Consider the following 23,971-nt stretch of genomic DNA (forward strand, 5'->3'; position numbering starts at 1 on the left):
AGATGGAGCAAAAATGGCGTCCGATAGTGCAGATAGTGCACACTTTGTGTAGCTATCTATATTAAGTGCAATTTTTCTAACCTTGATCCTGGTTTGTCCTGTGTCCTGTTGTGTGTGAGGTGAGAAAACTCCTTCTGTTGCGCAGAAAAAGAAGAAAATATCAAAAATGCCAGGTTGTTGCGTGAAGAAATGCAACAATCGCAGCCTATATCTATACTATCGGACGCCATTTTTGCTCCAGCTTATCTTATTGAGATCAAAATTGCGGTACTTTGGCCGGTATTCATAGTCCGATCTTATATTTAAGATCATCTTAAGTCTGCTTCGAGGTTGACTTAAGACCTCATTCAACCAATCAAATAGCTGCGTAGCATTTCAAGCTCGAACTTAAGACGATCTCAAATATAAGATCGGACTATGAATACCGGCCTTTGTTAATCTAGTGACTTTAACCTGATACATACAGAGCTGCCATCTAAGATACATTGCACTCGAGTGTAGCGACACGACTTTTCTTGCACGGTTCATTCCTTTCCGGTATCGGTTGTCGAGAAGTTAGTTGTGCCTTCGTCATCCTCCATTCGACAAAATGACGTGAGTATCCAAAATCCAACTTTATATTCGCAATCGTTTATGCAAACTTTGCCAATTTGTTGCGAATAAATATATCGAATTGCGCTTGTTGACAAGCATATATTATTTTTGGCCGAAAAATATCTATGAGACATTTTCTGCAATGTCGATATGTTGCATTGAAGCATCATAAATATAGCGTGCATTTATTTCAGTTCACGATTAAATTTAATTTTACTAACTATATGTATGTTTTCGAGATTCTAAATAAAATCGTCAAATTAATTAAACGCGTATTGTTTTTATAGAAGTGATTTTACGGAATCTTACGGAAAACTATGCATGTTTCTATTTTATTGTAATTGCAGATCCAAGGTTTCGCGTGATACTCTTTACGAGTGCGTAAACGGTGTGCTCCAACATTCGCAAGAAAAGAAGAGAAATTTTTTAGAGACTATAGAGCTTCAGATCGGTTTGAAGAACTATGATCCGCAAAAGGACAAGCGTTTCTCAGGCACTGTAAAGTATGTTCTTACCTGACTTTGAGGCATTTTTTCAGATTTAAAATAATAATTGTAATATTATGTATACTGTACATTAAATATGAATAGTGTATAAATTGAATATAAAGTCTGTAAAGAATGCCTCATGTATCTTGTCAGGGAGCTAGGATTTTACCTAGCGGACCTATACCCAGGGTCTTAAATAAATTGGGGAGGTAATTATACCGTTACTTAAATTATACAGGATCATGCCTCATGAGCAAGATCCTGATGGTAAGTTATACTTTGACTAAGGAAAATTTCATGTATTGTTGAATATTAAATATAGAGATGGATTCTTCAATAGAGAATTTTTTAATCCTAAAAATTTTTTAGAGAATATAATTTCTCTGATAGCCAATTATAATAATATAGAGTATAATATTATAAAGTAAATAGTGAAAATTATCCAAATAGTTGCATTTTGCAATAAATTTAATACCATTTGTATTGTATAATATTATTTTCCTAATTAATCTATCAAGTCATCAATATTCTGTGATGTTTTATTTATTGCATGTATTATCTGAATAATTTATATGTGGCAAAATATTTAAATCTGAGAACATTGAGAGGACAATTCTAATTATTATATATATTGAAATATTTCTCTCTTTTACATTATAAATAATGAAAATTATTTTAACAATTACATCTTGCAATAAATTTAATACAAATTTATGGAAATTTGTGAAGATTGGATTATATTTTTTTAAACTTTGGCTGCTAATGATTTTTATCATATTAAGGTTGAAGAATATTCCCAGACCAAAAATGCAAGTATGTGTTCTTGGTGATCAACAGCATTGCGATGAGGCTAAAGCTAACAATATTCCATATATGGATGCGGAGGCACTGAAAAAACTTAATAAGAACAAGAAACTCGTTAAAAAACTTGGTATGTTGGTAACATCATTTTTCTATATTCTAATATTGGAAAATTATTACCTTCCCAAAAGCACCATCATTATTTACATATAAGAATGGTGGTCGTCAAGAGGAAGGAGATTAAAGATTCTTCACTTGGTGAGGGCAATGTGAATCGTAGCATTGCAACTCAATCCGTGTCGATACATGTCTGATCTAAAAAAGATTTTTTTTTTTCCTTATAAAAATGTTCTTTTTTACAAATAAAAATTTTTTTAAAAATTTTTTATTAACACAAGACAACTAGAAAGAATTCAATCTTTGTAAATTTTATATTTTTGAAATCTCTTAATGTGAAAAGTTATTTTAATTAATAAATGATTAAAATCCTACATACATACTTAAAATATCTTTAAAAATTATTTAATTTTGATAAAAATTTTTTTCTAAATGAGATCAGTCATATTAAAAATTTATCTCTATCAGTAATATTAAAAATTTAGTCTTTATAACATCTATTTAGAATTAAAATTGAATAATACTTTATGTATTTGCGTTCTTCTTTGCAGCAAAGAAATACGATGCATTCTTAGCGAGTGAGTCTTTGATCAAACAAATTCCCCGTCTTCTCGGTCCTGGTTTAAATAAAGCCGGTAAATTCCCTGGACTGTTATCTCACCAGGAATCAATGGTCGGAAAAATCGACGAAGTCAAAGCTACCATCAAGTTTCAAATGAAAAAGGTGCATTTTTATCTATATATTTTTCTTAATTCACATAACGTTTATAACGTTTGTTAATGTTTAATTTTGTTTTACAGGTTTTATGTCTGTCAGTAGCTGTTGGACACGTTGATATGACACCTGATGAGTTAGTGCAAAATGTTCATCTTTCGATAAATTTCCTTGTTTCGTTGTTAAAGAAACACTGGCAGAATGTACGTTCGCTTCACATCAAATCTACTATGGGGCCACCACAGAGATTGTACTAAGTACATGTACTTGGTACAAATACATGTCGAATGTAAATTCGTTGGAATAAAAAAGAAAAAAAAGTTGCGATACATTCATCCTTCTTCCTCTATGACATATCTCATCATATTTGCGAGAAAGAGCTACTTTCCGACGTTTGAAATGCGATGCTAATTTTGATAAAAATTCTTAGAATTTTAATACAATATATATCTATACATATTCATTGCACAGTAAAGTTATTGATGTAAGAAATTCGTCGAAGAGATTAATGTTTATCATGATATGTTCTACTTTTTCGCAGAGAGAACATATGTATATGTTTGTTATTGTTTATGAAATAACGATCAGAAAAGAGAGAACATTTTTCAATAACTATTTTATTTTAACATTTTAAAAATGTGCAATTGTATAAACATACATGTATAGAATAATATAATATTGATATTAAATATGCATTAATCTATATAAAGCTTTTGAATTTTCACTGATAAATTGATATCAGAAGTGAGAAATCTTGTGTGAATCTGAAAATGATCTTGCTACATTAAAAATACTCTACAACATATTAGTGAATAATTTAAAATATTTTTTTATTTGTATTAATTGCGCTTGTATTATTCTATTTTTCTATTATTTGTATTATTTGCGTTTTCACCTAGCAATATTCAGTGTATTTCTTAAATTTTTGAATAATACCTGTATTATAGACAAAGAATTATAAAAAAAAGTACAGGTTCGAAAAAAGAAATGGCCGGATCTTGGATCCGGATGCTTTAAGGACCTATGCTCTCATGAAGATCGTATATATGTATATGTGTGCGTGGGTCCTTCTGAGAGAGACCCCCATAGACATGAGGCATACTATAGGCATACCATAGGCCATGCTATTTCCAACGATCTTTGTGGGAGCAGTCCAGTGGCGGTCGCTGCGCTTTGAAGAAGTATATAGTTTCGAGTTTTACTTCGTAAGCAGATACCAGCGGAACTGTTAACTCTAGCATTTAGCGGTTCTACTCCCTCTTCGCGCTTTTTCACATGTGTAATTCTTGCGAATTTTTCGTACCGATTACACACGTTTAGCAGTCTTTCTTGATTTCTGATCAGTGCGCCGTTCCCCTTGTTATGATCCATGTGGGAATTTGAATACATACAGTAAAATATTCAGGACTCAGGTTTGAGATGTGTGAGTAGACATATTTTGAGTTTGTTCTTGAGAATAAAAATAATGGAATAGTCGCTTTTGAAAACTTGATGTAAAATTGTTTTAAGGCTTATACAATTTTTATTTATATATGTTTGAATAAAATAAATGAATATAGGATAATTGATAATTGAATAAAATTTTAAGGATTTATTTTATTTAAATATAGAGAAATTACAAAATTTTCTATATAGATGGCTATTAAAATATTGATTCAAATTATAAGCACTTAGAAATAAAAAATTGTTCTGTTTTACAAGTAGATAACAAAAATTTATTTTTCAATCAAACTTTATCTTAATCAAATTTTTATTCCAGGTTTTGTTATCAATAGATTACGAATTATATAATATTTATTATATGTAAAGAATATAAGCGACGATCTCTTTTAATGTTATTGTTGCTTTCTACCCTTAAAATTTTATGTGGCAGTCGTCACACAAATTATTTTATTATTCGAGGAACATATCGAAACGTGTAATTGATAACGAGATAATAATAAAAACGTAGCGAGTGAAAATAAATTTAATTGATAAATACAAGCGATACGATATGATATGGTATAACATATACACATTCTCTTTTTTTCTTAGTAAAAATGATTTACTGATATATTTTACAAAGATCTAGTTTTTATTTCCGATAAAATTGTATCTTTTCATATATATGTATATATAATGTGATAAGTATAAATAACTTTCATACTACTTGTCTAATTATATTTCGAATCAAAACGAAAATAATCACAATCAATGTGTTTGCATTATCAATGTGAGAATATTTTCTAATCAGCAATTGATCATCAATCATTTGGAATCATTGAGTCATTAAAATTGCCTATTGATCATTTTCTCAAGTGAGAGGATCAGATGAGTTATCAAATTTGCCGAATTGATTAGTGTGTCCGCGAATTAAAGTGTGTTCGCAAAATATTTACGATTAAATAAATAATTTACAAAATATTAATTAAAATGCAGAGGACTTTAAAATTTCTTGAAATTGGAATTATCAATGTGAGATGCAATAAAATCAATTTTTAGATACAATGATTTTTAAAAACCCAAGCTTTGTCAACCAAAAGATAATCGATGCTCCGAAAAAATAGCATTCTCCTGCTTTTCAAATAAAAAAAAATGTACGATTGTGAGGCTAAAAATTCGCGGAATCAGTTAAAATATTGATAAGGGAAATTAATTGCAAAAATCGCTATTGTAACTGTTATCCTCCCATTGTTCGTGGAGATGGTAAAGAACTTGAAAAAAAAATTGAATATGTCACGAGAGATCGGATGGACGACCGGCGCTTGTATTTGATTAATAAAGTGATCGCAAAACAGTGCACTCTCGGACGAGAGTGGACTCCAGCCCTTTATCAGTGATATCAACTACCAGAGCGGAGACAAGCAACCAACCGAGCGGAAGGCTGTCAACGAGCGCAGTTGGGCAATGATTATCGAAAGCGTCAACAACGACGACGAGAGAGTTACTTTAATGTTTTTTGTATAATATCACCGAGAAAGATCCACAGAGACCGATGATAACGTGTGCATAAATTATCTTTTCGCGATCGACAGTGCGCGAGTGCTTCTTAATCCAAGTTGTAAAAACGCTCATATCAATCGACACTGGAAGAATATAGTGCTTTATGGAGTTTCAGTGATAATTTCTGAATTAATGATAATAATGAAACATTAATGTATAATATATGATACATTAATAATGAGACTATTTCGCATTGTATCAACGCGTAATGATAGATTTTTCAATCAATTTGATTCTTCCCTCTTGAAAATATCGAAGTAAATCGTTTATTTTCCAATTTTCAATATTCCATGTTTCATTAGTAAAATTCAAATTTTATGGAAATAAAAATAAATAGAATTCAAATTTTATTGAAATAGAAATAAATATATTAACTCGTAGATATAGATATATGTGTGGAGAACAAAAAATTAAATTTTTAAGAGAAAAATATTTTATCGCATTCTTGAATGATCACGCATATGTAATCCTGTTTCGACAGACGCAAAAGGAAATAGATATGACCGCTGTAAATCATCAAATTTTTCGAATCATTTCCGCTCTGTGTTATATTTTAATGGGAATCTAGTTTTCGCATTAACGATGACATTCGCTTAAAATATTGTGTTGCAACTCTCATAAGAAAAAAAATTATTATCTAGAATTATATAAAAATAAATTGAGAGAATATTAATTTTTATTATTTAAAAAATGTATCTTTTATCTAAAATAATTGTAATGTAAACGTTCAAAAAGAGCAAGAAAGAGAAAAACTTTTTATAACTTCCATAAACAATAATGAAGATATAATAAAGAAGGAAACATTTTTTATTGATCATTTGACAGAATTATTGATTCTTTCATATCTTGGTTTGATAAAAATATATTACATATATACTATAAATATAACATATAATACTTTTTTATGTTATATTAAGATAAATAATAATTTAATATATGCGGCAGATTAGTTGTTGCAAAATATATTACATATTTTAATAATATAAAAAAAGTTTCACATGCGTATAATATATATATATATATATCAATTTATTTTTATCAACGATCAAGAGATAAGAAAAGATCAGTAATTTTCCGTTAGTAATCGATTTTTTTTCTACTTGCAGCATTTGATAGAATATGACCCTTGAAAAATTCTTGGTATTATTCATTGTCGCTCCCTGCGTATTTTGCGGCGATGATGCATCTATGTCGGAAGAGATAACGATGTCGACCTTCGAATCGAAATATGATTCTGGATTGACGAAAAACCTTATAAATTACGATACTGAATCAGCGAACAATATTGCGAATTTTGCAAGTGACAACTCTGAGTTTATGGAAAGTGTCACAAAGATCATGAATTATGAACTTAACGTTGCAACTGTCTCTGAATTCACCACCGAATTTCTGACAACTAATTCTCAGCTAGACACTGATGATTCTTCATCGTCTTCAACTATCGATAAAACTACACGATCGAAACTACTGTTTACTACTCCTACTACTGTCATACCCGATGTAACTCCTACAGATAATACGATCTGCAATCCTACGTGGCCAGTAAATGCAAGCGGTAAAGCAATCTTCAGAAATTATTAATATAAGAATTGAATATTTCAGAAATTAGAGAATTTTTTATAAAATATAACATTAATTAACATATATATATTAATGATTAAAAACACTAAAAATCAGAAACATCAAAAAATATTAATAGAAAAGATTTTAATAGAGAAAGAATCTTAATAAATTTAAATATTGATAGATAATGGAAATATTTTATTTGAATTGTTATACATTTTTGAGATATTCTGCACATTTTATATTATATTAATATATAATATATATTATATTATATTAATTATCATACTTTTTCATGATAAACCGTACAAAATAATTGCTAAACAATAAAGTTTCAAAAGAAAGAAAATATGACAATTAGCATAACAATAATCTTTTTTTATAATCTTTTATTATTAATTTAATAATGCAATCATATATAATAGAGAAAAAAAAATTTTCTTAATTTTTCAAAAAATCATTAACAATTATTTAATTATATTACGTAAAACATTTTATCATAAGGCGTCTTGCTTATTTATATCTTGTATAATTTTGTCTTTAGTAGATACAAGGGAAGTAGTTGATTTGAAAGTAAACGCTAAAAATGTAGAATGGATCGCTCTCTCATGGGAATCTCCGTGCACCAATAACATGAACATTGCGATAATATATCGGATCAAGAGATGTGATGAGATGAGCAAAAACTGCAAGGAGACAAATGAAACTGTTACATGGCATAATGCCACTGATCTTGATCCATGTACATTGTACACGTTTAACGTAGCAATTATTACAAGCTCTTGGGTATCTGAGGGAATCACTCTATCAGAAACAACAGATCACGATAGTAGGTCTACAATCGCAGCTTGTATATTTAATATAACCATTAAAATTCAAGTTAAAAAATTAATTAATATTCTTGATATATTAATTTCTCCTTTTTTTCAGTTTCCGAAATCGGAGATGTACGCTATCTAAGCGTGCAGAACGTCAGCGTTAATACTGTTCAATTATCTTGGCAACCGCCCGAAGTATACAAAAACTGCATATCCAATTATTCGATTACACAGTGCGATAAAAAATCTTGTAAGAATATTACAAGCCTCGCCACGAATTACACCGTTAATGATCTTGATCCGTGCACGCAATATTACTTTACTGTCAAAACGGTAGCACAAACCATACAATCTGCCGGTGTAAACGTGATCGCAAAAACCACTTCACCGCGTAAGTTAGCCTATTGTTCCCCTTATGAAAAGTTTGCATAAATTAATATTTTTTTAACAAAATTAATTTCGGAAAAATATGCTTTTTAAGCTTAAACATTCGATATCTTAATATAAATAAGTCTTGAATTAAAATTATACTAATATAATATTTTACATATTTACTTTCTGTGAATTGCAGGACAGCTGGACTTTTAACAAATTTAATATTTTATTAATTTGCAGAGTTGTTAGAGCCGCAAGATTTACAGATAATACCTAAAAATTTTTCACTGCTCGTCAAGTGGAAACCACCGAAATCTATACTCTGCTTGAAGCATTATCACGTAACTATAGATCCGAATAAATTCAATTTTCAGGAGAATATCACGAAAACGAACATACAAATTGAAAATTTAAACGCTTGTACGACATATCAAGTGTTTATCAATACTGTAAACGAAGATGATATTAATGGGACAGCAGCAAGTAAAAGTGGTACTACACTTGAATCCAGTAAGAAAATTTTTTTTCATGAGATCTGTTTATTTTATATGTGTATATTTTATATGTGTATATTATATACTTTGTATATTTTATGCTGAATATTATCTAAATTCTAACAGTGTGTTTTATTCAATATAAAGATCGATTTTTTAAAATAATTTTGAAATTATTTTCAATATTTTAGAAACAAATCCACCACAGCCGCACATTCCAGGCTTACCGATTATACACGTGAATAACATAACGATGATCTGGATGATCGAAAAAGAGAACAATCAATGTACGTTGCAAAACATAATAACTATATGTAATGTAACAGGCAGCGATGGAAGAGGCTACGAACTTACCGATGGTTATGATATAACGTCAATCGATCCAGATGTAGCTGCAACTCCCATTGTCGTCATAAATACGACGGTGGAAAATTTGAGTCCTTTTACAAGTTATACTTGCAGAGCACAAACCGCTAATATCGCGGGATACAGTGAATTAAGCGACGGGATCAATGTTACGACATTGGAAACTGGTGAGTATATGTATTCTCATCGTTTATTCTCATCATTAATAATAGTTCAGCTTAATTATAATTAGTTACATAATATGTGATTTTTAGTAATAATAATGTATAACTTCAAATTATAATTTTAGTGCCATCTCCTCCTAAATTTATGTTCGATAACATTACGGACTCGCAATTCACTTTGATTTGGTATCCACCGGAAAATTTGCCTGGTAATTTAGAAGAATTTGAGATGACAATTACGTGGACAGTGCAATATCCGATTCCAAATTGGTGTGTTCGCGAACCGATGACCTCCATAAAATATAACGTAAGCGGAAGCATATTTGATTATACTTATCTCGAGGCAAAAGCATACACAATGTATGCCGTAAAAATGAGAGCGAGAACAGGAGCGGGATGGAGCGAGCATGGCAATACTCAAAATATTACAACCAATAGCATGGGTATATATTATATTTTCATCTTTTCATTTCGTTATAACAAAAAATTATTATTTAAAATATTAAGCTATTTTTATGCATATCTAATATTTTATGTCTACCATTTTAATATATAAAATTAAAACCTTTTTAGTATAAATTTAAAATTTCGATACAAGTAACAGAAATAATCGAGATAAATAAGCACTTGTTGATAAATTGATTTTATCAGTAATATATTTATGCAATTGTGTATAGAAGGCATTTAATAATTTCAAAAATACTTTTTTTATCTTTTCCTTGCTTTTCTTTTAAGTATTACATTAAGTGTTATGTATGATTGTATTCAGTTCCAGAAGCAATCTCGAAATTTAATTCCTCGTCCATTATTATTAAAGAAAATCCGAATAACAATAATGTGTTGGATACGTTTGTAACATGGGGCCTACCCTGTTCTTTGAACGGTGAATTTGAATTCTTCAATGTGTCGGTTTACGGTACTAGGGAGAAATATCCATCCCATTCTATTTATAAAAAATATGAATGCATAGAAGATATTTGCAACAATAATATGTGCTCGATAAATCTCAACGAATTGAAAGGGGAGTACAATTATACTTTTACGATATCCACCAAAGTTAAGGGCGTCGATACTCTCAAGCCAAACTCAATGAGTGAAAGCAAGTTGTATCCTGCTGGCAGTATGTATTAATATATTTCCGAATATATAATTCAGACTGATTTTCCATTTTTTATTATATCATTGTATTTATCTTTTATTGTATCGGTATCGCATAAGATTTAGAAGTATTTGTATCTTCTTTACTCATAATCAATTCTATAATTTAAAAGGTCCTTTTTATGTTTTAGTACCACCGCAACCTGACAAAGAATATATTAAATTAATTACTATAGATCCATACAAGGCACGTAGATCTACAACTACGGCTGCTATCTTGCTTCCCCTATTCCTCGATACCAACGGCGATATTAAATATTACGCCATTATGGTATCACAGGAGGGATACAATAATGTTCAATCAAACACGAGATTTGATATGAAGAATAAGTTCTGGCCTAATGTATCTTCTTGGGAAGAAGCAATGATGATGAATTTCTCCATAACGTATCAAGCGACACGGCCACAATGGGATCCTTATCGTAGGTGATATGTTTATATAGATGGATATGGGATAATACATATATGCACAGTTTACGGAGTAGTGAAAAAAATCTGAACGTATCGCGTGTATCATTAAATATCTATAACTTTTCCGTTCAGCGAGCGACATCGTTGATTACGGACACATAAAAGCTGTCAAATATACGATCGGAGAGGACACCAACTGCAAGGAGGTCTCGTCCAAGACGGTTAAACAAATGTATTGCAATGGACCTCTCAAGCCAGATACGTGGTATCATGTTAGAATGAGAGCGTTTACTTATGGTGGTTACACCGATTCCGATGTGTTTAAGATAAAAACAAGTAAGTATTACCTTGCCATCTTCACGCAAAGTGCGGATGGTTAATCTCGCTAACGTATAAATGTGTTATATAACAAAGTATCTACTTCATTTTTTTGCAATATTAGATGCAGAGCTGAATGTTGCTCTTGTGATCGGCGCCGTTTTTGGTATTCTTTTCGTCGGAATACTGGTAACGATGATGTTGCTCGTGCGAAAATGCTCACCGTATATGTAAGTTACAATTGTACTACTTTGATATACTAGAAGATAATCGATCTTTAATATACTAGAAGAGACATAAATAATCACTAACACGTATAGTAATAAAGATAATTAACTTGTTTATCTCGATTAAACGCGATGTTTTCGATCCATGCATCTCGAGTATCGTTATCGGAAAACTCTTTTTTTAGTAATGAAGTAAGATAAAGTATCATTTTTGTAATCGAAAATTTCAAATTACAATAATGGATCGGTATTATTTTCGGACCAATTAAAATCCCATCGCGATGATATGACACATGATAAGCTTGAAACACCGGACAGGTACACGTTATGAACAATGATCAATATTTATTCCATGACTCAGAAGAGAGCTATATAGCTGTAAAGCATGAGCAAGGTCGCTCGATACATACACAGGTCTATCATAGGCACGCTAAGATATACAACGTATTGTCGGCTCAGTGCATGACGAGGTGTCTATCGCGAACTATCGCGAGTTCGTACTTCGAATCGAGTATTTTTATCACATGGATATTTTTAAACGCGCGAAAAAGAGATGCGAGTGAATACAATAGAGACTGTGTCGTAAGCAAAAAGTCCGCTATAAAAAATTCCCCGCGGGGAATTCGGCTATGACTCTTTCGACCTTTTGGAAAATCGAGTCGGTATATTCGTTTCTAGCCAAGTGCGTATGCTTATTGCGTAAGTTTTTTATTGTTCCCCTACTATGAATGAACCGCTACCGGTAGTGTCTACCTACAACAAGAAAAGATATGCATATATAAAATATACGAATGCTATTGCGCATCTGCAACGTTCTTCATTGCTTCGACGACCTTCGTTGAAGCTTAACGAAGACGTTGATCCCATTCAGTGATTATTCTTTTATAAACTCTTTTGTTTCATGCGCGTGCGTTTATTTATATATTTTATTATTTTATATTACGTGTATAAATAAATCTCCGTGTATTTTATATTGATTATTTTTTACGCATTTACCGTATATACAATAAAATATATTAACGTAATATTTTATTAGTTTATACGTTTTATATAAAATATAAATTATATAATAGATACAAATAAAATATAAAAATAAAATATAAAAATAATAGATAAAACAAATGTCCACATAATCTTTCTGCTATTTCAGAGTGTTGCGAAGATTCTTGCACTCTGACATGCCCGGTTCGCCTGTACCCGCCCCGTTCACCAGAAAGAAATTCGTTAGCCATTGTCAACAATTGGTCGATAATCCTGGGAAATTGAGCAATGAATTTCGACTGCTTCAAACTCTCAGCGTCGATTTGCAGATGCCCACGAATACCGCCTGTTTGCAGGCGAATCGAAAGAAAAATCGCTACTCTGACATTTTACCCTGTACGAATACTCTTATCTCTATTTCTATATATGCGCATACGCATACATGTATACTCATATACACATACTTGGATATATACGTGATTCATACTTTCAGATGATTTCTCAAGAGTAAAGCTGGAAGTGATAGATAACGATCCTAACACAGATTATATCAACGCATCATTTATTAGGGTAAGCATTTGATATGATGTATATACACATGGTGTGCGAGTAACAATCTTTCTTATCAAGTGAAGGAAAACTGAAGAAATTTTTTTTTCTAAACATTATCAAATATTAATTTCATAAATTAAAAAGAAAGAAAGAATTTTAAATCAAAATTAAATATTTTAAATTTGTAAATATTTATGTAATTAGTATTACATTGTATATTTTAGGGATACACGGGAGAGGACGAATACATAGCTTGTCAGGGTCCAAAGGAGGAAACTACTTATGATTTTTGGAGAATGATCGATCAATATAATATTAGTGTTATAGTTATGTTAACACAATTGGTCGAGAAGGGCAAAGTAAATTCTTCGATTGTTGATATAATTCACACAATATTATTTTCATCCCCTACTGATCTCCTTTTTTCAGGAAAAATGTCATCAATATTATCCAATTATTAAGGAAACCTTCCGATATGAAAACATGACAATACGATGTACAAGCGAATTCGATTTTAGGACACATATCCAAAGAACACTTGTACTACAAAAGGTTCGGTGTTTTTGCACGAATAAAATATTTACAACAGAAACAATCTTTAGATGCAAAGAGTATATATAACATGAATAATAAAATTACAGGAGAATAAAAAAAGAAATATCACTCAATTGCACTTTAAAGATTGGCCTGATCACGACGTTCCGGAAGACTTTGACGCAATGATTAATTTCTGTCAAATTATGCGTCGCAATATTAGTGCCAGTAAAGATTTTATTGTCGTTCACTGCAGGTATAAATAAATATAATTAAAACATCATAAATCAGCAAATTCAATTCCGATGATCGATTTTATAAATTATTGCTTTAATTAATGGATTAATGCTGGTTTTTCTTAATTAATTAAAATTGTTATATTATATTTAATAATAGAAAAATATTATTTTATTTTACAGTGCAGGCATCGGTAGGACAGGAACATTAATAGCGATAGATATTCTCTTGCAACATCTTAGAGATAATAGAAAGTTAGACGTCTTCGGAACTGTGTACAGACTGCGACATCATAGAATAAATATGGTCCAAAGAGAAGTGAGTAAATCGCATCAGTATAATAGTTTCTAAGCTAAATATTAAAATTTAAAAAGTTATAAAATCGACATTCTTGCTAAGAAAACATTAAACCTTATTCATATATATAAATTTTGTATAGTCACATTATCTATTTTTTGTTAATTCTGTATGTGTGATATATTTATTAATATTCCTATAAATTTTATATAATATAGAATATATATTTTTTCGTATTTTCAGAGTCAATATGCTTATATATATAATTGTATAAAACAAGTACTCAAAAATCCCTATTTCTTAAAAACCTGTAAGTATCCTTTATATTATCCTCATATATAATATATATTTATCAATTAAGAATAATAAAAATTCACGTGATTCTGCATTCTTGTAGATAAACCACCACCTGTTGATCCAGTGTACGAAAATATCTCTAAGATCAAAGATACAACGAATTTAGATGCAAATCTAATCAACAATCTTGAAATATGTACGTAATATATTTTGTATTTTTTGTAAAATAAATTAAATATTACTTTGTAGTAATATCGAAGAAAGCATGGTAGTAATCTATCTATAACTATCTAATAATTAAACTCTATTTTGTACTACAGAATGAGAGTCTCTTCCTCAACTATACTCTAACACATGATGAGGTAGGCAGAAATGCTTTGATCATGCCATCTTTCTTCACTTTGCTTTCATCTGAATTGTTTCGCTTAATTTATTCATTTATCATATTATCTATTAGTTTTATTTCTTCTCCACTTTATTCTCTTAATTAATAATATTTTCTTAGATTGACACGCTTATATGCTTATTGCTTTTCTGCATGTGACCTGAAAATAACTTTGTAGCGCACTATTCACTTTTGTTATTTGCATACATTTATGTAACATGGGACAAATAAATTATATTTTAATTCAGCGATATATTTGGCAATACCACAGCAAAATCTTGTTTTCCTAGAAAAATCTATTCAATATAAAATAGGCTTTTTTGTGAATTAAGATTCTATATTGCAAGACTATTTATATTTTTTTCTATTATCATTTAATATAATGCGCAATTAAAATTGTGCATGTTTATTTGTTCTAGTAAAAAAACATAATAGCTCCATATCTATGGAGTCTCTGGAATCAATCAACAATCTCTTTCCTTGGTCAACAAAATACCAAAGAAGAAACATAAATAGTGGTAAGATTGGAACAAAATCTTACGAATCTAAACTGTTATATATTATATTAAAAAGGCGGAAAAAAGGAATACAACTCTATTCAATACCATTTGTTGTAAATAAGCTCATTTTTATCATGTCAAAGATTTCATTCCGTGTAATTTTGCTTTAAGGTTTGAGACAATACAAATCAATGGGTTCTATAAATGTAAAAACCCATCACATTCCTGTAGGTCAGTAGGACAGATTATATATCAAAATTCTTTTGCTTGTAAAAATATTGTGTTGACAAATGCTATCTTTAGGAAAATCCCGAACTTTGGATTGTGTCATTTATAAATCACTGAACAATTCATCATATGAATTAAGTAGAGAAAGTTTAAAACAGGAGACTTTTCCATTATTAATTTGTTCGAGATCAGCTCAAGATGCACTTGACGATAGTACACAATATGCAATGAACAGTAAGCCTCCTATCATTTTGTTGAAATCTATATTATATTGCATGAATTGTGCATTATATTTCCTTCGCAACAGTGATTTATGAAATCTATATTTTTTTACAGACGTGTGAAAGAGATGATTGAATTATATAATTTACATGTTAAATTATAATCAGAGAATACATAGATATTTGATCAGAGTATAAACTATAATTATATGTAAATAAATATGTTGACAAAAAATACTTTTAAAATAGAATTAATTTACTCTTTTAAAATAGAATTATGTTACTGTATATATTCTTTACAAATAATCACAATTCTGTATAAACATTCCTATATACAATGTATATAACATTAAAATATATGAAGTGATACTGTATTTAATGCTTACCAGCATTATTATCAGCTATCTTAAATAATCTCTAGTCTAACTAGAATTGAAAAACAACTAAATAATAGAAACAAAAAGATTGCATTTAGGACATGTAATCTATAAGAATTGTATATATGCCTCTATTAGCTTGACTCGTACATTTTATACATGCATTCATACTTATATTTATTTAAGATATGCGCAACATATAATTACAGCAGAATGTGTATTGTTTATTCAATGAAATTCATAAAATTTTCAAAACTTATAAAAATTTTTTATTTTTGTCAAATAAATATAATATTAATGTATTTCCTAAATAAATTAATATCGATACTTAGTAGAATAATCTTTAGGTGAAACTACTAAACCTCGACCTTTTCTAGCACCTCGATAAACAGTCTCAATAATATCAATCATTTCTTGTTTATCTTCTAATGTCCAATTTATTTTATTATTGTTTCCAGTGCCTAAATCTATCATAATATGTTTGTTCCTGAAGAAAAACATTACTGTACATGGGTCGTAAAGTTCGTACCTATAAAAAATATAAAATTGTATCATTTATCATATATCTTATTGTATAATAATAATAATTATTATTATTATTGCAATCTCTATTTAGACTAACATTAATTAGCTAATTTAATTTCTCTTTATATGAATTTATCTCTTTAATTTAAAAAAATTAGTTAATCCAACTTTAATTATGATTGTTGATTCAAAATAAATTTCATACAGATAAATTCATACATACATTTTATTAAAATCTGGTACTTTCGTAATGTCGACCAAGTAAATAACGGCAAAGTTCTTAACTTTCTCTGCAATATTATAGAGCACTTCATCCATTTTCATACACATCGGATCCCAATCATGTCCGAAGCGAATAACCTGTAAAAAATATTATTTACAACCATAAAAACAACATGGGATAATAATTTTGTCGCAGTAATTCGAAATTGAAGAATTAAGTATCATATTGGAAAACTCACCACAACTCTATCTTCTTCTGATAGAATGGCTTGATCAACTTGATAGCCATTTTCCAAATGCGATAGCATGTAAGACATTTTGATATATTTGTAAAATCAGATTGACAATATCAGATTAACAACAATATTGACACTACCCGGTATGATTACGCTCTCATATCAGAGAGTTTTCTCTCTGCTTATATTAATGTAATGAAAGTCACATAAGGGCAATGTTGCATTGATACGACAAAGGGATATTTCGATTGGTTATCAAATAGAGAATTTCTAGGGTTCCAAAGGGATATTTCGATTGGTTATCAAATAGAGAATTTCTAGGGTTCCAAAGCGATATTTCGATTGGTTATCAAATAGAGAATTTCTAGGTTCCAGATTTTTTACAACAGCCAATCAGCAGCTTAATGCATAATATCCTACGTCACGCCTGTCAACGACAATCTTTTAATTTTATATTGTTTTCAAAAAAAGATTTCATAAAAATTATTATGATTAAATTTTACAAAATAGAAAAACATTTTTTTACATTTTTCAGAGACAATGAATCATTATTTCACATCTGTGCTGAATCCATATTCAAGTTGTTTTTGCGATTGAGTAAATCTATATAAGCTTCTGCAATTAAATCTTCTTCTTTTATGGACAATGCTTGCATAAGATCAGTAGCAATCTTTTCTGCGGTTTCCCGGTCGCAATCTACTATATTCTTATTGTCTGATCGCATCATTACCTGAATTAATATATCATATCATTAAAACTATTTATATTTACTGCCAAAGCTTTACAATAGAAAGACTCGCAAACCTCCAATTCTATAAAATTGCCCAAATCATCAACATTATCAATGTGTACTCGTGTTCGATCAACCATGTATAGATGTCTTGTCTTTTTTACAACTCCCATCACACCAATGGAATCAGATAAAATATGTTCGATTAAGTCTACAGTATCTGCATATATGGATGCTTTATCGTAAACAGATACTTTTGGTCCTATTACATTGGGTCGTGCATAAGAAATTAATTGTGCAGTACCATCCTATATATCGGAAAACAAAAATTTGTATAAAGAGAATAACATAGCAATGCAATATAACTTTATTTTAAAAACATATATTCTTAAATATTATGTACAAGTACATGAATGTATATTATACAATCATCTTATGAAAAATATGTTCCAATTATTAAAATATGCATTTTTATATGCTGATAGTAAATATAAATAAGAAATTAGATAATACGCTTACCTCAAATTTTCGTAACTTTAATCTTGATTTTGTTGCATTAAAGAAAACATCATGCTGCTTTATTATTTTTCCATCATTATTGCTCAACTCTTTAGCTTTTGAAATAACACGATCAATATCGTGAATTTTTGCTTTTATTTCAATATTTTCCATCTCTAAAATTCTTTAAAACTGATAGAAATCAACCATTAATTTACTTTTAAATGTAATTTTATAAATAAAAATTTTATAATATACCTGATTCACTTGTTTCCTTTTTACAATACTGATTTTACACAGATTTTACAAGAAAAAAGAATGCTGCATCCAAGTCAAATTGGTCCTTATCACCTTTGATAATCGTTTATCCTTTCATAACTAGGAACGTTCAAAATTCTCAAACGTAAATTCTACGTCATGTGTGATATACGAATATCTAGATACGGCTCCCCGGTGTGCATCCTTTGACGGATCTTGCTTTGATCCCGGATCGCTCTTATCCAATTTGCAACGTAAGCAGAAAATACGCGCTCTTATTTCTTCACTCTGATTGGTCAATCAAACGCTACGAAACGTCAAATGGAGCACGCTCGAGTGGTTGGAAGGACAGCCGAGTCCGAGTGGTGGGAAAGATCACTTCGGCATCTCTGACTCTGACATCATTATCGCTCACTGTGCCGCGGAAGGAGGAGAGGAAGTGAGCATTTTATAGCAGACACAGCTGGGGACAGCCGCGCAGCTAAGCGAGCAGCAGCGACGACGGGCGAATGTCGGGCGAATTTCTCAGCGTGCGAAGGAGATGCGCGTGTCAGGAGACCGCGGGGAAATGAGTAAGGACGAGTCGGCCGATACATGGGTCATGAGTCGCGCAAAATGAGGAAATTGTGTAACGCCACGGTGGAGGCCCGAACAACGGACTGCCTCGAAGTCACGAGACGTCTGCACAAGTAAGCGATAATGATGTCACCCTGTCTCCATTTTCTCTCTATTCTTCTCTCGCGAAAGTAATATTTCCTTCTGAAGATGATTTCATCGCGCTGCAAGTGTAAATATTTACGCGTAAATGTAACGTCGTCCTGGAAGGGCGACGAAGGTGATGAAGTAAAAAAAAAGTTTTACACGCAAACCTAACCCACCTCCTATGCTCGCCATGCTTGTTTCTTATCATTCGCACGTTTCTCGAACCTTGTGCGTTTCGCGCCCTCTACTAGATACGATTTATCTATTCTTAGAAAAATAGCTTGTACATTTTTGTGCCATCTCTTTCTCAACGTTATATAATAATAATAAAGATAAATATGTAAAAGGAAAATCTCTCGCACAGCTAAGCATGTATCTTTGATAATGATTTCTATGCGTGATTTCTACACAAACATGTTAATTAAGTCTTTAATAAAATAGTGTATATTTTATTTGCAAGGAGCGTGACAGAGATTGTCAAGAAGTTGGATGAACAGAGAAATCGTGCTCTGACAGTAAGCGATATATTTGTCCCATCGATAGAAGTGTTACGTGTGAGACTTAAGGATTACTGCGAGAGATTGCTATTGAAAGATCCTGTTGGAAATGTGCATAAAATAGATGAAACACTGTGGAGGAGAGCCTTCTATGATGTTGTTTATACAGCCAAAAAATTAAGAAAGGTAATATTAATAATCTAATATATTAAAAAATGAAATTAATAATGATACATATAAAAGTATAGTATTAGTTGTATGAAGAATATATAGATAAATTGTACACATATATTTTATATAGTATTACATTTTATGAGAAAGTTTTCTAATTCATAACATTATGTTTCAGGGTAACGTCTGGAATGATTCAGAAAAAGCATTATTGTCGGTTCATTTGGCAGTGGGTGTGGGATATTATCATCATTTGATACTGAGACTACAAATAGAATATGACCTAGATCTTGCTGGTGTTGTTGATTTTGCATTCATTCAAAATGAAAGTGTTTCATCATATGTAAGTAACTATACGAAAAGAGTAAGTATCTGTATGAATTTTTTTTTTAATATGACAATATTATTGACAAATTATAAATGAAATGATATTAAAATTGAAATAAATAATAGGCAAGAACTAAGATGGGGCAATTTAAAACTCATACCAAGGAAGTTAAACAATGCGTTATGCGTTTGATCCATCGAAGCTTGGTATGGCTTGGAGACCTGACCAGGTACAAATTAGAATTAGATTCAAATTGGGATCCAATGATAGCAAACAGATATTATAAAATGGCTATAGCTATTGATCCAAATATCGGTATGCCTTACAATCAGCTTGGTAATACAGCAGGCAGCAAAAATTATGGATTGGATGCAGCTTATCATTATATGAAAAGGTTGATATTAATAGTAAATATTAATATTTATATAGTAATAGTAAGTGTGTGATTTTTGTAACAATTATAATTATGATTATTTTGTAGTGTTTTATGTCCTGAGCCATTTGAAGGAGCAGAAGAAAATTTAAAGAGAACTATAATAACTTATTCTCTTTGTACAGATGAAAACAATTCTGTCCATCACTGTGTGACGCGATTATTTTCTTTATTACGTTTATGGGATTATGAAAATCCGAATTCTGATAGAATAAATCAGGAATGCCAGGTATGTAATGTTACAAAGTGAGATATCTCTTGATAATTTTATATAAATATTTTTCGAGATTAGTAAGTAGGAATTTAATTTGTTTTCTATAGGATCTTTTAACTGACATAGAAAACTGTTTAACGATGGAACAAGTTGAGTCAAATAATACAAATTGCCTTGAAAATATGGATAGTATAGAAACATATCTTCAATATTGCAAGAACAGACCAACACTTTACTTAACAGATGATATGGTGTTTAAGATTGTGACAATATGCTTAATGTCAATTTCTAGATTAAAAAGCAAAGAATCTAGTGAAGTTCAGGGTGTTGTTGCTATAACTTTGGCAATACTATCGCAATTACTGGAATTTATAATAACGAGACTGCAAAACATTGTCATAAACATAGCAGTGCCTGATACAGAAGCAACTGCAAAAGCAGATATTTATTCTACGAAGAATGCACAAGGAAGTCAGGAATCACTCGAGCAAGAAAACAATAGAGATAGCGAGAGAAAAGATTCTGCTCTAAGCAATGACAATAATGCATTCAATTTAGATGAGACTAACAAGACAAAATTATCAGATAATAATAAAATCGTGAACAAAGATCCCAGAAAGATTCGCGATAAATCAAAAAGTCTTCTTAACAAACTACGTCGACGAAAAAGAAGAACTAGTTCCGATTCGGATGCGAGTGATATAGAGCAATCAACGTTAGTATCGTCCAGCGATGAGATCAATTCGGACGTATCCGAGACGGAAGAGGATGATGCATTGAGCGAAGAAAATGCCGTATTATCGGACGATAATACCGATGATGAGGAATCATCGCCAACGAATAATATTCAGAATACCGAAAACACGATGAAGAATGGAATAAATGGTCACGTGAGTGATGTCGCCCATAAAATAGATAATTGCGATGGAGGCGATCATTTAGTTAATGGCAAGCAGCACACAACCGATCAGCAAACAGATTCAAAGACGATAAGTGATAAAGATTCAATAACGAATTCCAGCAGCGTCGTAACGATCACGACGAATGCGAGCTCGAGTAGCACTTGCGAGGAGGATAACAATCGCTTATGTGGCATAAACAATACTATTTCTTATACGGCACAATTAAAGAAGCGGAACTTAAAACCAGACGACATTTTAAATATATTGATCGACAAAGAAATACTTATGTCTATTAAAGTATGTTGCGATTGGCTGCAAAGTAACGCAGACATTGTGAGAATATGTGCCAAAAGGACGTTGCTGAAACGTTTTACAACTTTATTGAATTTGATCAACATGGATACCGAGGCTCTCGTACGAAGAAGCAATGATTTTACAATACTATCGAACATGGAGAAATTAAAAGAATGTGTGAAAATAGTTCCTCTACCAGAAGATATTGATCTCAGGGGATTGAATCTGCTGGAAGATGCTCACAAATCTCTCGATTGGCAGATACTGCGCAAATATAAAATGAATAAGCGAGAGGAAACGCTTCTGAGAGCATTGAAGCTGATTGAATTTGGACATCATCTCAGTTCTGTCGAGAATTCAGGTGTGCAATACGATCAGACCGAGCGATTATTTATAGCGACAGATCCATGTTCCTCGAATGCTCCAAAGGTTATTGGTCTGAACGAGAAGAATCTCGGGCCTGAACATTCGAAAGGAAAGCTTATGAGACATATGGGTAAATTGTGGCTAAAGGCCGAAGTTCGAGCTTTAGAGAGTCAGTTACGATCTCGATTGATGTCGCCATATCTCGTACCCGATCACGAAGCGTTAGCCAAATATACACCGGCTCTTAAGCGCTTAGTATACGCGAAGAAGTTTGTAGTAGTGATTCCTACAGTTGGTAAGTAAATTTATTGTTGAAGAAAATATTTCATTTAACTTAGCGATACACATCATTGATCATTGTTTGATGTATCGATGTTATTTGTTTACAGTTGTCTCTGCTTTGGACGAAGTGAAACGTGTAAGCGCCCATGCGAGAGAAGCAACGCGATGGTTGGAGACACAATTAAGACGTGGCTCAAGATTTTTGCGGGCGCAGAGACCTCACGAGCGTTTAGCACTCCCATTGATAAAAGGGCCAAGACCAAAAGACAAGGAAGCATGGTTGTTCTTTCAGATAATTGAATGTTGTCACTATCTTACTCAACAAGCAAAGGTTGGTTTCACTGGCGATGGGGAGACACCCGTTGTGACTCTCTTGACTGGTTGTAATCTGGATGACAGAAAAGCCTTGACTTTTAGTCCTGATGGATTAGCGAAAAGTGCAGGTAGTTATTTTAGTTAATTTTTTTTTCTTTATTTCTAACATTTTTTTAACTTAATTCATATTTATTGTTTTAATTAATACATATGATACATAATTAATTATCTAATATCTATGAAAAAAAAATATTTTATATATTTTCAACAAGTTGTATACATTTTCAATTTCAATTTTCAACTATAATTGCCATTATTATAAAACTCTTTTAAATAAAAAAGGAAACTTTGAAATTCATTCTTGTGGTAAATATAACATTTGATTTGATCTACATTTATTTTATATAGGCGTTAATCTGGAGCATATAGAGTCGTTTCAAACAAAGTGGAAATCGTCGATTAAAAGCCATGGTTGAGCAAACAAGTCACATGTGCGTGATCATCTGCTGCTATTCTCAGCCGATTCTCAGCCGATCGGAAGGCAAGCACGGCAAGCGGGTTGGAAACCCACGCATACAAAAAACGGAAAATTGACAGAATTGTGCCGCTATAAAATCGGTGCCGATAGAATGTCCTTTTCCGTCACGTGCAGGAAAACTAAGTAATAAAACGACGTTTTTTCTCTTTCTAACTATTCATATCGCCATTTATGTTTAAAGGAATTGTATTTTTAAGTAAACGTTTTTAAATAATTAGAAACCAATGTGTTCTCATCAGCCCTATTATTCGACTGGAGAA

The 23,971-nt window shown here is 31.1% G+C and overlaps 5 protein-coding genes across 12 annotated transcripts; 3 read left to right on the top strand and 2 right to left on the bottom strand.

The window, feature by feature from the left end:
* Nucleotides 1-470: 470 nt before the first annotated feature.
* On the top strand, nt 471-3,039 carry LOC105255699 (60S ribosomal protein L10a). Of its 2 annotated transcripts, XM_011265140.3 has the most exons (5): nt 471-594; nt 942-1,097; nt 1,865-2,013; nt 2,552-2,724; nt 2,802-3,039. In XM_011265140.3, exons 1-5 carry the CDS (start codon nt 590-592, stop codon nt 2,970-2,972), a joined length of 654 nt encoding a protein of 217 aa, XP_011263442.1. In that variant the 5' UTR covers nt 471-589; the 3' UTR covers nt 2,973-3,039. The 2 variants fall into 2 exon arrangements, with proteins under 2 accessions (XP_011263442.1, XP_019884485.1); XM_020028926.1 differs by lacking the exon at nt 471-594 and having other exon boundaries at nt 901-1,097.
* A 610-nt stretch (nt 3,040-3,649) lies between these two features.
* On the top strand, nt 3,650-16,046 carry LOC105255700 (tyrosine-protein phosphatase 10D). 5 transcript variants are annotated; one of them, XM_011265144.3, is made up of 23 exons: nt 5,422-5,954; nt 6,804-7,252; nt 7,805-8,089; nt 8,191-8,469; nt 8,694-8,963; nt 9,139-9,480; nt 9,603-9,920; nt 10,247-10,597; nt 10,767-11,057; nt 11,179-11,382; nt 11,489-11,594; nt 12,742-12,968; nt 13,066-13,142; nt 13,349-13,483; nt 13,554-13,676; nt 13,766-13,914; nt 14,078-14,213; nt 14,436-14,502; nt 14,590-14,685; nt 15,294-15,392; nt 15,546-15,605; nt 15,678-15,836; nt 15,939-16,046. In XM_011265144.3, the coding sequence occupies exons 2-23, from the start codon at nt 6,817-6,819 to the stop codon at nt 15,944-15,946; spliced, it is 4,218 nt and encodes a 1,405-aa protein (XP_011263446.2). In that variant the 5' UTR covers nt 5,422-5,954; nt 6,804-6,816; the 3' UTR covers nt 15,947-16,046. The 5 variants fall into 5 exon arrangements, with proteins under 5 accessions (XP_011263444.2, XP_025262165.1, XP_011263446.2 ...); XM_011265142.3 differs by lacking the exon at nt 5,422-5,954 and adding an exon at nt 3,650-4,138 and having other exon boundaries at nt 15,678-16,046; XM_025406380.1 differs by having other exon boundaries at nt 5,421-5,954; nt 7,808-8,089; nt 15,678-16,046.
* Nucleotides 16,047-16,489: 443 nt separating this feature from the next.
* On the bottom strand, nt 16,490-17,391 carry LOC105255702 (thioredoxin-like protein 4A). The gene is made up of 3 exons (XM_011265146.3): nt 17,187-17,391; nt 16,949-17,085; nt 16,490-16,729 (listed from the first exon to the last, which is right to left on the bottom strand). Exons 1-3 carry the CDS (start codon nt 17,262-17,264, stop codon nt 16,516-16,518), a joined length of 429 nt encoding a protein of 142 aa, XP_011263448.1. The 5' UTR covers nt 17,265-17,391; the 3' UTR covers nt 16,490-16,515.
* Nucleotides 17,392-17,708: 317 nt separating this feature from the next.
* On the bottom strand, nt 17,709-19,103 carry LOC105255703 (hypothetical protein). Of its 3 annotated transcripts, none has more exons than XM_025406377.1 (4): nt 18,670-19,103; nt 18,433-18,587; nt 17,988-18,221; nt 17,709-17,913 (listed from the first exon to the last, which is right to left on the bottom strand). In XM_025406377.1, the coding sequence occupies exons 2-4, from the start codon at nt 18,583-18,585 to the stop codon at nt 17,737-17,739; spliced, it is 564 nt and encodes a 187-aa protein (XP_025262162.1). In that variant the 5' UTR covers nt 18,586-18,587; nt 18,670-19,103; the 3' UTR covers nt 17,709-17,736. The 3 variants fall into 3 exon arrangements, with proteins under 3 accessions (XP_025262162.1, XP_011263450.1, XP_011263449.1); XM_011265148.3 differs by having other exon boundaries at nt 18,433-18,595; XM_011265147.3 differs by having other exon boundaries at nt 18,433-18,603.
* LOC105255704 (protein SMG5) lies at nt 19,098-23,932 on the top strand. Its single transcript, XM_011265150.3, has 8 exons — nt 19,098-19,358; nt 19,832-20,054; nt 20,218-20,382; nt 20,493-20,761; nt 20,849-21,029; nt 21,122-22,871; nt 22,966-23,301; nt 23,582-23,932. Exons 1-8 carry the CDS (start codon nt 19,264-19,266, stop codon nt 23,647-23,649), a joined length of 3,087 nt encoding a protein of 1,028 aa, XP_011263452.1. The 5' UTR covers nt 19,098-19,263; the 3' UTR covers nt 23,650-23,932.
* The last annotated feature ends 39 nt before the right edge of the window (nt 23,933-23,971 follow it).

The sequence above is a fragment of the Camponotus floridanus genome, unplaced genomic scaffold, assembly GCF_003227725.1.
Source record: "Camponotus floridanus strain SB8 unplaced genomic scaffold, Cflo_v7.5 scaffold140, whole genome shotgun sequence".
NCBI lineage: Eukaryota > Metazoa > Arthropoda > Insecta > Hymenoptera > Formicidae > Camponotus > Camponotus floridanus.

Bases quoted from the DNA above. Each gene is read 5' to 3' on its own strand.
- LOC105255699 (XM_020028926.1), top strand. From the start codon at position 916: ATGTTTCTATTTTATTGTAATTGCAGATCCAAGGTTTCGCGTGATACT. The intron at 1,098-1,864 runs GTATGTTCTTAC...TATCATATTAAG, and splicing joins CGTTTCTCAGGCACTGTAAA to GTTGAAGAATATTCCCAGAC. The intron at 2,725-2,801 runs GTGCATTTTTAT...TTTGTTTTACAG, and splicing joins TCAAGTTTCAAATGAAAAAG to GTTTTATGTCTGTCAGTAGC.
- LOC105255700 (XM_011265142.3), top strand. From the start codon at position 6,817: ATGACCCTTGAAAAATTCTTGGTATTATTCATTGTCGCTCCCTGCGTA. The intron at 8,964-9,138 runs GTAAGAAAATTT...TCAATATTTTAG, and splicing joins TGGTACTACACTTGAATCCA to AAACAAATCCACCACAGCCG. The intron at 15,606-15,677 runs GTCAGTAGGACA...TGCTATCTTTAG, and splicing joins AACCCATCACATTCCTGTAG to GAAAATCCCGAACTTTGGAT.
- LOC105255702 (XM_011265146.3), bottom strand. From the start codon at position 17,264: ATGTCTTACATGCTATCGCATTTGGAAAATGGCTATCAAGTTGATCAA. The intron at 17,086-17,186 runs GTGAGTTTTCCA...TATTTTTTACAG, and splicing joins CAGAAGAAGATAGAGTTGTG to GTTATTCGCTTCGGACATGA. The intron at 16,730-16,948 runs GTATGTATGAAT...TATTTTTTATAG, and splicing joins GTACCAGATTTTAATAAAAT to GTACGAACTTTACGACCCAT.
- LOC105255703 (XM_025406377.1), bottom strand. From the start codon at position 18,585: ATGGAAAATATTGAAATAAAAGCAAAAATTCACGATATTGATCGTGTT. The intron at 18,222-18,432 runs GTAAGCGTATTA...TCCGATATATAG, and splicing joins TAAAGTTACGAAAATTTGAG to GATGGTACTGCACAATTAAT. The intron at 17,914-17,987 runs GTTTGCGAGTCT...ATATTAATTCAG, and splicing joins GCAATTTTATAGAATTGGAG to GTAATGATGCGATCAGACAA.
- LOC105255704 (XM_011265150.3), top strand. From the start codon at position 19,264: ATGGGTCATGAGTCGCGCAAAATGAGGAAATTGTGTAACGCCACGGTG. The intron at 19,359-19,831 runs GTAAGCGATAAT...TTTATTTGCAAG, and splicing joins GTCACGAGACGTCTGCACAA to GAGCGTGACAGAGATTGTCA. The intron at 20,762-20,848 runs GTTGATATTAAT...ATTATTTTGTAG, and splicing joins GCTTATCATTATATGAAAAG to TGTTTTATGTCCTGAGCCAT.